This window comes from Coloeus monedula, assembly GCF_965178545.1.
Source record: "Coloeus monedula genome assembly, chromosome: 2".
In the NCBI taxonomy this organism is placed as follows: domain Eukaryota; kingdom Metazoa; phylum Chordata; class Aves; order Passeriformes; family Corvidae; genus Coloeus; species Coloeus monedula.
The window spans coordinates 28,647,500-28,661,995 of NC_138782.1; the positions used below are offsets into that span (position 1 = coordinate 28,647,500).

Genomic DNA, 14,496 nt, shown 5'->3' on the forward strand with positions numbered 1-14,496 from the left:
GATTTTATTGGGGTTCTCTCCCCACATCTTCTGAATGAATTTAAGTAACCTCAAGATAATAAGCTAACTAAGTGTGAAAAGTTATTTTGCTGGTGTATGTACCTTGCAAAAAGTAGTGATCATAATAGAAACAAGGACAAAACTGAAAGGCTGCAACCAAAAGCTTATAAAAAGTTCATCTATTAGTGATAACCAAAATGAAACACTATATGTAAAAAAAACAAGCATTCTGCAGTGCATTGATAAAGGCATCGAAACAGAGCAGATTAATGATGTAACAAATAGTTTTAAACATTTACCCAAAAGAATTTAAGATTCAGGTATGGCAGAAGGCCAAACATATTTAATTGTTAAATACAGTGCATTTAAGAAGTCCCACTACAGGTTTTTCCCTTTCAGAAAAAACAATAATTAGTATTTATTCTTAAAAATTCAAAACCATCATAAAAGGCAAGACATACATTGTATCTGCTGTGAAAAATAAGCAGATAGAGATGCTATTTTCTAACATAAACAGTAGGATAAAATAAAAATTGGAAGACCTTAGGATAACAATAACTTTGTCTTGTTTCACTACTAGAGGAGCAAGACTAAGCACAGAAGTTTCTCACCCTACTGCACTGAAGCTTTCACACAGATAGCAAGACTTTTCTCAAATACATTTCTCCTCACCCACCACAGCCCTGATTTCTTTATGAGGCTCCCAAACCGGAGGCATAGAGAGTAGCAAAATATCTACTGAATACCTTCTTGTAACCACCATACAAATGAAAGTTACACTGTATAAATATTTGAAAAGTTGTCTCAGAAACATATTAGATGAAGGACAGATCCATATCTTTAGCTAGCTACCTATATTCATGGACAGATATGGAGAGAGATACATACATACATCTACGAATCTTTATGTTAGTCATTACACTGATGTGTTACAGTCATTCTGGAGGACTGAACAAACCCATCAGAAGCTCATATAGCAAATCTGGCATTGCTAAAATCTCTCAAGCTCATCAGTTTTCATCTACCCTTTAGGTGGCAGCAGTGAAGCCATACAGCATTTACAGATGAAGATTTACAAACAAGTCATATAATGGTTTGCATAAGTGGATACTCCTCCTAATTCTCCAAGACAAGTATTAATAATATAGGAAATTCCAACCAATAAATACCAGTTTTTCCTTTAAGAATTAAAACTGAAGAGAAGCTTAAAAAGGCATTTTATTAAAAATATTCCAAAGATTCAAAAAAGAACTCCCATCACATAAAAAACCACCACAAAATTACCTTACCTTATAATAAAGGGGACAAATGGTGCTGTGCTGAGTGCTGAGTGAGAGCCATCCATTGGAGATGGATACAGTCTTCCCAGGATTAAAAGCAAAAGGAACAGGCTTGGATGGATTTTCAACTCTTCAGCTTCACTGAATAAGAAGGTGTAAGAAGCATTTGGTGAAAAAAGCGTCCTCCTTCATGCTAGTCTTGAGCCTCTTCCCCACAAAACAGCCTTCTGCATCTCTGGTTCAAGGAGTTATCCTAGGCTGATCATTACATGGGAGTGCAAACCCTGCTGGGATCAAATATGGCATCCAGTTCTTCTGCAGGGGATCCCTCTAATGAAGGCACTCACGGCTGTATTGTCTTTACTTTCCCACATTATTCCAAGCCTCCTTTATTCCCAAACACAGTGAGCTGCCTTCATTTTTAAATAATACTAAAAACCTGCACAGATGTTTCTCTATGAACTGGGAAAGAGAGAGCTGAGTTTAAAAAAGTGGTTTAAAAGAAATATTTTTATCAGTTTGAAAGGAAATGTGTGTTTAGTAAATAACACATTTTACTAAAGAATAGTTCTTGTCATTGACACCAAGGGTCTACTATTCATATGGTAAAAACAACCAGAAAACCAAGTTAAAATCAATGTTTTTTGATTTATTTAGTAGCTAATAATAAGAGACAAGTCTTAATCCACACTGAAAAAGCATTCAAGGCCAACATTTCAGACAGCAGTTTCCAATCTTTTTCAATAGAAAAACTTCCCAAAATTTGCCAGTGACAATACTGTCACCTTTTATAACATCAGGTAGAGTAGACTGCTGTGCAGAATATACACAACCTCTTTTTTTCAGAGCAGAGACTGCAAAACATGCAATGACTGGTGAAACTCCTGTTTCTGAGTATTCACCTTAGGCCCATTAAACAGTCAGCTGAACCTCACCCATAAATCAGCTGCTCAATTTCCACAGTTTATATCATAGCATTTGAAGAAAAAACAAAGCCAGCACTGGTTTACTTTAAAAGTTCATGAACCTGGAGGTAACAGCGTCATCCCATATGGCATCATCTGCAGGGATCAAATTGTAGCTCTCAGCCACCATTTGTGGAGTCTTTAAAACAAGATCAAGGACCTTCCCCAGAGTCAGTGTGTCACAGGCTAGGAAGTGTTCATGTGGAGTTACATGAGGCCTATGACCCCACATCACTTAAAAATGCTAGGAAGCATCATTGTTAAACGTGAGACACTTAAACACCCGGGTTCTGTTTCCCTGAAAAATAAAAGTTCCTTAACATCTGATCCTAAGAACACAGCAACTCTTAATTACTCAACAGTAGTTCCATCTGACTTAATGCAATGTGCAGAAGTTAAAAGAAAAAAGCCTTAGCAAAAACATTAGAACTGTTATCATTTCAAGAAGCACTGATGTATACAACGGCACTAGGGTGTGTATTTGACACAACACAGTTTAACCTTTTCACTTCACTTTGTATTTCAAAGTTTTCTCAGACATCATCTTACCTGTTCAAAGAATTGGTTACAACTTCTAACTGCTTGAGAAGGAAAGGATAAAGGCTTGGAAATCGAGAGAAAAACTCCCTTCCTGTCATTCTGCAGAAATGAAGAAGAGTTACAATTAGCATTCTGCAATAATTAGTTGCACTCAAAATATCAGTTTATTTGTTGGATTTCTGAGGCTACAGTGGGGCTGGAGAGGCAGAAGAACCATGCACACATAATGAACTCCTTTCTGGGGAAAAGGACTCTTCGCCCCTCAATCCTACTAAAAAGAAAAGATACAACAGCTTAAATTCTGACACTATTTTAACAATATTATGGTGGAAAAAGAGAAGACAACATTTGTTTTAGCATGGCTCATGTACTAAATAGCTAATAGAATATACTTAGTAGACATGTACTAACAGATGCTCAGTTTGCTGAGACTAAAAAGCACCTCAGAATAAAAACTCACAGAAGATTTGTAAAATGCAGTGGCTGAAGATTCTGAGCTTCCATTAGCCCTCTTTACACAGCACTGCTTCCAGCACATGGCAGTGCTGACACTGCAGGCCACGTTTCTGCTTGTGTAGATGGAGCAACCATGTTCAAACAGAGACACGTACAAACACCTCATGAACTCATCCCTAGCCAGAACTAATAAGGCAGCACAGTTAAAGCTGCAACAGCAGCAATGCAAGCTAAAAAGAGGCAAGTAGGAATCTTCTGTATTTTTTTTATAACCTTTTGATCAGATAAAGGGTGTATAGGAAACCATTCAGCATCATCTAAGCAAGAATCACTTGAATGTTACCGTGGGGAAGCTCTAATTAGACATATATGGTATGCAGATAAAAAAGACTTCCTTTAAAAATAAATAAACGAAAGGCCATCATTTAGAAAAACAAAGCCAACTGCAGAGTTTGCTTGCCACAAGATCAACCAAGATAAATGTTCCATGTTAGCATGACTCCAATGCAAAGCTTCCAATAAGCAGACAGATCCAGGTTTGGAAAAACAACACCATGAGATGGCAAGACTGGATGTGCGTAAAAATAAGCAGACAAAAAAAAAAATCACGCACAAGTCAACGAGCACATGGCAAGCATCAGCACAGCTCCTTCCAGCACTCAGCTAACATAACATGCCTTAGCCACAGGCCACAGAATAAACACAGCAAAACCAGATCGTTGGGTGGAAACAAATGTTCTAAGAGGGACAGGAAACTTTCTCTAGGCACGTAAGAAAAATTCTGTGAATATATATACAACATAGTGAATTGCTAGAACTAAAAGCAAGGAATCTGCAGTAGCTGTTATAGCTACAAAAAAGATTTCAGCTTAAAACACTACATGGAAGCACTAAAGCTGTGAATTAATATAAATTGAAGCACTTATGAAGAAAGTTTAAAGACATCAATACTGATAATAACTGGTTATTCAGGCAGAAGATACCCATGCAATTTCTTCTAACAGTGTCCTCAAAGCAACTTCAATTTTTTTGCACATATAATATGCAGCAAACTGAAGATGCAAAGCCAGAGACAGCACAAAACATAGGATCTATCAAGTAAAACATCCCATCCTACTGAATTTTCCTATGTAAAACATTAAGAACTCAGAATTTAAAAAGAAAAAATTCTATCCAAAAATGCTGTGACATCTCCACCTCTTGTGCTACAGAGTGCAACAAGCAAAAACAGAACTGGGGTCAAGTTTCCTATGGAATGGATGGCCATTGCTTAGAGATTTAAGAGACTACTACATACAAGTAGCACCACACAAGTACTTTTAAGAGGTCCATTTTTAAAGTATTAAAAATTCAGCAGCCACATTTGAATCAATATTAAATAATGGAACTGAATATCCTTACAAAGCCTCAAAATTCTTTGCAATTAGCATGGTTTCATAAATCTTTTTGACAGGAAAAGAAAATGAAAACTACTGAAGTGGGTAACTTACATAACCTTCATAACCTCCCACGTGGTTTACTGCTCCAGAGCTTACTTAAGGGGAGAAGGCAGCCTAATCAAAACCACTGATAGGCAGTATCTGCAGAAAAGATGTCCACAGGCACTTTCAGAAAAAAGGAGACACAACTGTCTGAGCAGACTGTTAAAGGGCCTCCAGTTCAGAGGGGAAACAAGAAACACGACACAACAGCAGAAGTGCTGCAAAATTAAAAGGGGTGCTCCAAATACAGAGTATTGATCCAAATGTGAATCCACAACTTGGAGATGTCAAGACAGGGAGACGTGCAGCTGGGAATAAGCAGGAAGCACAACAGCTAGACAGTATAAAACAGAGGAATTAGTTATTTCATTTTTAATGCTGACCATGCTTTTTGCTCCTGGAAACATGTACACGCAATTATTTGTGTACTGTAACTGAGCCTGGAACAACAAAAAAGTATAATGGTTCTGCTTTTCAAAACTGTTCATGACACTAAGCCAAATATTTTATATGAATTTCATCAAAAACCATACTCCTTTGAAAAACCAATACTAGCACTTTGAGACATGTCCCATGCATGCTAGTGAAATAAACAGATTCATGCATGTACATATACACACAAATGTGAGTTAGACTTCATAAATAATAAGCTACCCCATCTTTAAAAGAAGATAAGTCCCTGACATATCTGTAAAAGAACATATCAAGGAAATGTGGGCTAAAACAATCCAAAAGACACTGTCAACGGTCTTCATGAAACAAACTTCTTCTTCTTCTACAACAGATCTGACAGGGAACAATAGGTTTAAATTTAAAAATACAGATAACTACCTTCCCATTAGTCACTGATATAGTTCAGACACAGATTTTTGGCAACAGAACTACCATAATTAAATTCTTAAACCAAACATTCTGCACATCGTAAGATTTTACATCTACTCCCCCCAAAATGTGTTTTTAAGAGAATTAACTGAGAAGAGCCTTAAGATACTAGTATTTTACCCCATGTCCAGCTGAAACTATTTTATATTGCTTCAGAGATCATCTTTGACAGTATGTTCAACCACAGACTCTGTAATAGTATTTTCTTTTTTCTGTTAGTAACTCAAAGAAGCACAATTTCACAATCCAGAATTTCAAACGGGATTACTGAGACCCGAACAATGAACTGGTGGAAGGTTATTTACTGAGAGAGCAAGTAATGAAACAGAAAAGTTTCATTTCATCAATGGGCTGATGATGCTTACAATAAAATCCCTCTCCCTGATGTAAAACATCATTCAAGTACATAATTAAAATGATGCCTGATGTAGAAAGGCTGAGAGAGAAACTAAAGGAAGCACTCATATCCTACTAAGTTCACTTGTAAAAATGATTTGAAGAACTGCATGCAGAATACCGCAGTACTTAGACAGGAAGACGCAATATTTACGTCTCAGAGAGTTTCCAGTTTAACAACGTTAATGTTTTTTCATGCAAGCAATTCTGCAAAAAAGCCAGATGACAGAGTACAGCCCATTCACAAAAGGTTTCATTTTGATGGCTAGACACAGCAGTCATGTTTTAGCACTCAGAAGAAAGACTAGCAAAGAATGTTTATGTAGAGAGACATACAAGAGTTTCTTTGCCATTTTCATTCAGTTTTCCCCACCTGAAAAGATGCTCCATTAACAAGAAACAGTGATACAGAGGTATCTTCTGTACCATGCCATACAGAATCAAGTGACACCCACCACTCCTAACACCCCACACTCCTAACAGACTCCTCTGTGTGCCCTTGAGTCAAACCCTCCCTCTTAAATAGATTCTGGAACAGGCAAAAGCAGAGGGAAAGAAAAATCTTTCACAGAATATAGAGGTCATATCAATTGGCAAGAAATTACTTTGAGTGCATGTGATCATAGGAAGGACAGAATTTAATAGCTGGCAATAAGCATGTGGGAAACAACTGAATCACAGCTAAGTTACAAAAAACCAACTAGTGATAGGAGTAAAAATTTAAAAAAAAAAAGAAAAGGAAACTCAAAGCAGACTGCAAATCGATAAAACTTCAAGGAAAAGTCTGGTTTAAGCATAATACACAGTTTAGAGTGCTGATAATGCTTCTTCAGAAAATATGCAAAAATCAGTTTTACTTTTTTCCAAAATAACCTAACCCAGAAGCCCTTATTACACTCCTGAGTGTCAGCAGTTCTTCCATTCATTTACCACCAGTTCTTTGGCTTTTCATTTTATCACTGGAATGGCTTAAATTAAGCCAAAAAATATGTACTTTAAAGTTTTCACTTCATGCACTTTCCTTGTGGAGGTATCAATAACCATCAAACTTCTAGAACCAATTCATAAATGCTGATGAAAACTGTGACATCTCCAGCAATTGCACATTGTGTTTGTCTCAGTAGCAACTTGATGCGACACAACCCAAGGGTTAACATCTATGTTTACATAACTAATGTCTTTCTAATGAAATCTTCCACCTTTATACATAACAAGTGGGTGCATTATTTAACTGCATTTAAAAAATACTTTTCAGAATAAAACCATGGATGTTGCAGTGTTCTTTTTAAAACTGTGCTGTACACTTAAGAGAACACTCCAGGAGATTAAAATTCTGCTGTGACACTAGGGCATACATATCATTTTACTGTGACATGTGTCAGAGATTACCTGCTTTCATTTATTTTTCAGAAGAACAAAGCTCTATAACCTTGTAGGCTGTTTTTAGTCACTGACATGTTAAATAACATTTGCAGCAAATACGTTCATACTTGAGTATAACATAGGTGAGATTTGGAGACAACTTTCTGAGGGCAGCAAAGGTTCCTGGTGTTCTTTTTGAAATATAAACATTGCTAACATCTCATGTCAACTGACAAATGCACGGTCAGATATTTCACAGGGAAAAATAACACTATATTTAAAAGAAAAATAGAACTGCAATGTGAAAAAAAATATAGACAAGACACACTTAGAGAGGTAAGGACAAGAATACTGTTTTAATGAAACTACAGAAATATATTTGTCTCCTGTAAAATCTACTCGTGTTATACCAATCCTTATGTTGGAATCATTAGCCACATCTCAGATGATCTCTTACGTTAAAGAGCAGCAATGCAGAAACAGAACCCAACTTAACTCCTGGCACTGCACGGACAACTGCTGCTGAAAGAACTTGAAAACCAGGACAGACTTTGGCAGAACTGTCATTCAAAATGACAGATTTATACAGACAACATACATTTTACATATTTGCTTCTTCTGATGCCACTGAATTATGAAAAAATCCCACAATGCAACTAAAGTAGGCTAACCTGACTAGACTAGGTTTTAGCTGCCTATTTTAACATTCATGTTCTTTCCCTGACCCTTATCACTTATTAAACAGTTAGAAGCTGACTCAAATTATAAGAAGCATATTTCCCTGCTAACAAAGATAGATTTCAAAAGCATAACTCAAAATAAATGGGAAACTTTTTTTTTTTCAACTACACAAAAAACACCAAGAAAAAAATGTATGTCAGATTGATTTATGCTGAGGTTATGGTAAAGACCAAAGCTAATTCAGACACGCTTTAAGAATTACATTTGTTTTTTGGTCCTTTAATAGGACTACATTATATGACAATCACATCTGCATGCCGTGACAGGATGAGTAACAGCAATAAAGGTACAGAAAACAGAAAATGTCCTAACTACAGAGGAAGCAAAACTCGAAGAATTTACTGTATTTTAATCAAAGGATACTTTTTATCTTGTATTTTAGAACACAGCAAAACAGCGTAATATTATGCAACTACAAAAGCAAATACGTCACATTTTAAATCATTGAAAACTGGTAGCAAGGAGAACGATTCATAAAACTACAGATTTTGCAGCTGGGATGAATAATCCTGAGCATCAGCACAGACTGAAAACCAACTGGCTCAGAAACCAACAGCCCCAAGAGAAAAAATATATGGGTTACAGTGGATGCCAAGCTCAGTGTGAGCCAAGGGCACATCCTCACTGCAAACAGGGCAAACCACATGTGGGACTGCATTCATTAGGACAAATGCAGCAGCAGATCAGTGAGGCAGCACATGGAATCCTCCATCGCATTCCGGGTTGCCAAGATCAGAAGAGATTAGAACACACAAGAGAGGGTCCAGCAAACAGCTGCTGCCCAGAGGGACACGGCCTATAGCACATACCCTGTAAGAAGAAGCTGAAGGAGCCAGGTTTGTTCTGTCTGACAAAGAGGAGTTCCAGGGCAGATCTAACAGCAGCCTACAACCACTTGAAGGAATCGAAGACTAGAAAACTAATAATCTCCTTGCAGTAGCTGCAGAGAACAGAAAGGACCAGCAGTCACAAATCATAGCTTGGAATTTTAAAGTGGGCAAGGGGAATGAAGCACTGCAACATGTTACTCAGAATAGTTATGAAATGCCCTTGAATCTTTGGAAGTTTTAACTCATCTGAAGAACACTGCTGACCTGATGAAGTCATACTTTCAATGGGAATCAAGGAAACGGGACAAAGATCCCTTTACAGTTTGTACGGTTCCACTTGGCTAGTTCCCACTCTGCCACCCTGGTTTTAACACTGCCTTCTTAAAAGATCAGTATTTTTCTCATCTTCCTGCATTTGCTGCCCATCACAAGCCACTGCAAGTACAGTAAACAATAAATCCTGCTCAGAACAAAATTCTTGAGATTTAACGGTTTTTATTAAGTTAGTAACTCAGTCTTTAATTCAGCACAAACTATTATTTTTGCCAAATTGTACGCTAGCGTTTAAAATACTAGCTTGATGTAGAAATAAAAGTAACCATTTAAAATTTTATTTCAGAAGTAGTATATATTTATGAAAGCTCTTGATTATCTGTCCCTCTGGATGACCACCAGAGAACCAACACTATTATTACTAAGAGACAGAGACAATAGCAACAGGCAAGTTCCCTAAGAAACAGAGATCATATACAAATTTTAATTTGCCTCAGATAATTTTGTTTTAAAGAATATACATAAGAGTTAAATTCATGAAATCACATACTGTCTCAGGACTCATGACAAACTGCTCTCAATAAAACATTTCACATGCATAAGAGAATTTTAGTGCTGCCATAGAAGGCAAAACAGCCATGTAATTTTGTGGGAGGCCACAATGAAGCCCGGAAAAAACAACTGTACAAAACCCTGGTGTAATGCATTGGCTAATAAGCCCAAGAGCAAAGATACGGAAGATTATTGCATACTTGTTTTTCTACCCCTAACATGATACAGGACACCTCTTCCATGACAAAAAGGCACAACTTTTCTGTAACCCCATCAAATCAGTTACAAAAACCAATTCAGATTTCATTTTTACCCTGCATGAAAAGGAAAACAGTATGAAGGGGAAAGAAGAATCATTATAGATGTGCGGTTTGAACTTTTAATAAAAGATATGGTAACTCTGTACCTTCAATAAATCTAACATTTGTTTTGTTAGTAATTAGAAAATACTTAAATCCCAGAACAGTAAGCAAAATAGCTTAAGTTCACTGACATGAAAAAACATTCCTTTATGCTACACAGACCTAAAACAAATACTTAAAAGGAACTAAGAATATGCCACTATATCTTGGTTTCCATTTTCCTTCAGATAGAAGTGCTAGAATAAACATTCTTACTAGTTTACATTGCTGTGTTTTTATGAGGTTAATAACTGAACTGCCAATCAAAACCTGTATAAATACAGTAGTTAAATACCTTCTGCTTTAGAAGCACTTTTATTTACAAGAGAGCTAGCCAAGATTTCCAAAAGACTGCATGGTCTGGTTTGCTTTGATCTCTTAAGCACAAGTTTATTTATACCTCTTGTTTTGCTATTTATTACACTCTGTGTGATCAGGTATGGAAAAGAGCACCTGCATGGAACAAATACATCAGGAAAAGTGTGACTTAAGAGGAGTAATTATGCAACACACAGTTCAATAAAATAACTTGTGAAGAGCACTTTTGCTGCAATACTAGATAGAGAAGCATGCATACAATGGGCTCAGAATAAAACCAGGGGAACACCACTTAAACCCAACATCACAGATACAACCTGGCGCCTACATCAACACACTAATCACCACTCAACTTTGATATACACAGACAAATGTACCTTTATGTACATACATGTACATAAAACTATGTCTAAAACTGAGTTTAAAGTAATTATAAATAATTACTTTTAACAAACTTTTTTTAGGACACTGAACTGTGCATATGTGTGTATGTACATAGAAATGTATGCACGTAAGTGTAACTGAAATTGAGATGTGCATATATATCTAGAAAGTCTCCAAGAATTCTGTTCACCCACTGCTTATAACACTATTATCTTTAATCTCTTGCTACGAATTTAGCATTGTAAATTTCAACTTCAATAATCCACACTTTCTCTCTGGGAATATTGTGAAGAGTAGCAGCTTTTTATTTCGTATAGTGAAGGTAATGAATAAGGGATAGGTACATTATGCATGGATCAAAATAGAATAATTACCTCTATTCATGCTAACGAAAACTTTTAACACTACAGCAGAAACTAAATTACCTACTTGTGTGGCTAGTTGTATTAGTTTTTGTTTCATGGAATGCATTTTACCCACTTGGTAGAAACAAACATTAACATTCTGCCCCTAATTTATTTCAAACAAATGAACTGGAGTTACCTTGGGCCAGCATATATATTTTTAGGATGTTTCATTTTGGGTAAACTTTCATTCAGATCACTTTACCAAGTTCATCTTTCTATTTTCTGGTGCTGACTTAAGACAGGATGTTATGAAGATACTCCCTGTTCAGGAGACCAGAGATACAAGTTTGCACACCAGTGATTTAAGTGTGTTTTAGACCCCAGAAATGTGATTGGGATTTATGTGGGTTATTTCTTTTCTGACTCTGTATAGACAAGATAAAATTTTGAAGTAAAAATGGTTCTGTAGATTTTAGGCATTTTATGAAAAACACACACTGTTCCTAAAACCAGCAGATACCATAAAGACCAAGAGCATCCTCAGCCTCAAGAAGAACAATCCATATTTTCTGCTACAGGGGATTTTAGAGTTTTAGTTTAGACCTATAAAACAAACAAGAGTAACTGAAGCAGTAACACAGAGGGAAACATTTGTTTAGGAGCTTGTTTTCAATTTCTTTCTGTTTCTGCACAAAACTTTCATAAATTTTACCTTCAACTTACAAGTTAATAGCACCTTATCATCATTATTCTTGTTATAAAGGCATTTAGGGAGCCTGTTCAAAATAATGTTTAAACAAGCATATTGTTATTGAACTATTAATCAGCAAAAGCCATAATGGTTATCTGAGTCATCCTGAACTTTTGCATGTTTTCTTGAGACAGTTCTAAGATTAATTCTTCTAAATCTGTCAAAGTCAATAAAAAAGAGAGCCAGCGTATTAAAAACAAAAAAGTTGAACAAAATAAATGTGGCCTATTTTTGGCACACAGAAGGGGAATAGATTTTTTTCCTTAACAAAAACAACCCCCTCACAAGGCAATGTACTGCAACAAATCCTTGATAACTACTTTGAAACCATTCACCGGAACAACTGAAGTGGCATGGAGGGAACAGTCTGCAAAAGGTGACACAGAAGGAGCCAGAGGAAAAGCACCAGAGGCACTGAAATGGCTCGGTCACCTCATGAAACCTCACTGTCACTGACAGAGTATTTCAACAGAAGAGCTGTAACAGGCCAAAGCTGCCAGAGAAAATCCACTAGGGAATCACTCACAAGCTCCAAGATAAAGCAATCCCAACGCTTCCACAGCATGCAGTCCAAGAGGCACAGGGCTCAGTGAGGCCAGCTTCGTGAATCAAGCTGTACACGCATATCCCTGCTGGAGCAGGCATAAGAGGCTCAGCATTCCTGGAGCCATGGCCGTGGTGGTTCCCATCCTCTCACAGGGAGCTGCACCTCAGCTGGCACATGGGAATTCTGCCACTGGTGCATCCCCAAGGCGGCACTGAGTGTTTACGGGCCGGAGTAACTGTGAGCATCCCCTCCAGGAAACTCACCTAAGGGCTACCCCGTTTTATGACACTGATGTGCCACTACAGCCTGACTACATCAGTACCACCAATGTTTATTTCGGCTTATCCCAAAATAGGACTGGCCACTCCTCTGTGGGCAACACAGACCCATCCTGGAAGTGATGATCTGCTGAAAATGTCTAATAAGCTTGCTGTTAACACTGACAAAACATGACTGATGTCAGACAGACTTTTCAGCTGCTAAGTTGGAAATACTGGAAGTGTTAGCCTGCCAGGAGCGGAATATTTAACAAGAATCATGTACTTCCAATGTAGTCTATGTATTTTAAGCTACATCCCAATAGCAGCTTAGAGAAAAGGAAGATAATATCAGACTCATTTAATTTAGGGATAATGTTATGAAAAGAGAAGTTTGCATTAGAACATTCACTTTCTAGTGTTTTCCTCTAACTTTTCACAGTGTTAAAAGTGATTATGGTCTTAAAAACTTTAATGTCAAAGAAAAAGCATACAATTTAGGAGAAAAAATAAACCAATATAAGTGTTTTTAGAAGTAATTTGATTTTACTCAGTGACCTTCAAGTGTGCAAGCAACCACTTAACTGAGAAGTGCTGAACACTCAACTTGCAATAAAAACAAGGAAAGCAGAGAGCCGTCATGCATGTTGACTGCCTCACAGCCAGCAGAGCATCTTCATAACCTGTTAACATCTACAGAGTTGTCATCTTATTGTAATTAAAAAGATAAGTTCCCCTTTTCCAGAGTCTGAAGTCAACATCTACTGACAGCTATAAATGAAAATAAAGACAAGGTATTATGTAGATAGCAATAAAAGTTCTTTTTCTTTTCAAATAGCTCTAAACCAACACTGAAAACATGGCAGCACTCATACTCAAATTCCAAGCAGCATGAAAATCTATGTTGACAGCTAAGTATTGTTCTGCATATACATTATCCCATCACTACACTATAAATACATAGGAGCTTCCCTCCTCCCAAGATGCAAATACATACATATATACACCAGTTATGAAATGTAAAAATCATGAGGCTGCACTATACCATTTCAGCCTTGCTTAAAACCCTGTTTTTTAATCAAGGAGTTGAAGATTTCCCTTCTTGAAAACTCCTCCATCAAGGTGAGACACAGAAGAAATTCTCCCCAGTTCCCACTCTTTCTGTGAATCCCAGATTCTACCTGAGGCCATTGGTCACTCTTTCTCAGGACTCCACAACACAATCAAAAAATTTCAGATTAACCAGGATGATCCTTTATTACCCTAAAGACTGAAGCTTGTTCTAAGTCAAATGGCAAATTGCCTCAAAGGCAATTCCTGATCATGCTTATCCTTTGGGGGGGAGGGGGGGGGGTGATAAAAGAAAGAAAAAAAAAAGCCTGAAATACCAGGAATTTGATAAGAAGAGTCTCATCAAATGTCTGATGACAAGTATCTTGTTCATTAACAAGCAGTAACAGCTTTAATTAGCATTGTACTACAGACCAAAATGGTATCTGACATATATACATGTATGTGTGTGTAGCACTGGATGTCTACAGACTACTGCACTCCACTACAGTAAATATGCACATATGCAGTGTATATACAGACACACATATATGTGTCTGTGTAAGAATTTAGATTGAAGTACCACTATTTTTACTATAACTCCTCTGAACAGAAGATAATTCCTCTATGACGAGAAATTTAATTACATTTCAAAATTAATTTCAGTTAACTGTACACGTAAG

At 36.9% G+C, this 14,496-nt stretch overlaps 1 protein-coding gene across 1 annotated transcript in view; it reads right to left on the minus strand.

Moving 5' to 3' along the window:
- Window positions 1-14,496, minus strand: part of THADA (THADA armadillo repeat containing) — a gene marked incomplete at its 5' end in the record, with an annotated part of 153,336 nt that overhangs the window by 100,425 nt on the left and 38,415 nt on the right. The window contains 2 exons of the mRNA XM_082302617.1: window positions 1,290-1,421; window positions 2,795-2,884. Of these exons, the coding sequence (XP_082158743.1) occupies window positions 1,290-1,421; window positions 2,795-2,884 (222 nt within the window). The remainder of the gene's footprint in view (window positions 1-1,289; window positions 1,422-2,794; window positions 2,885-14,496) is intronic.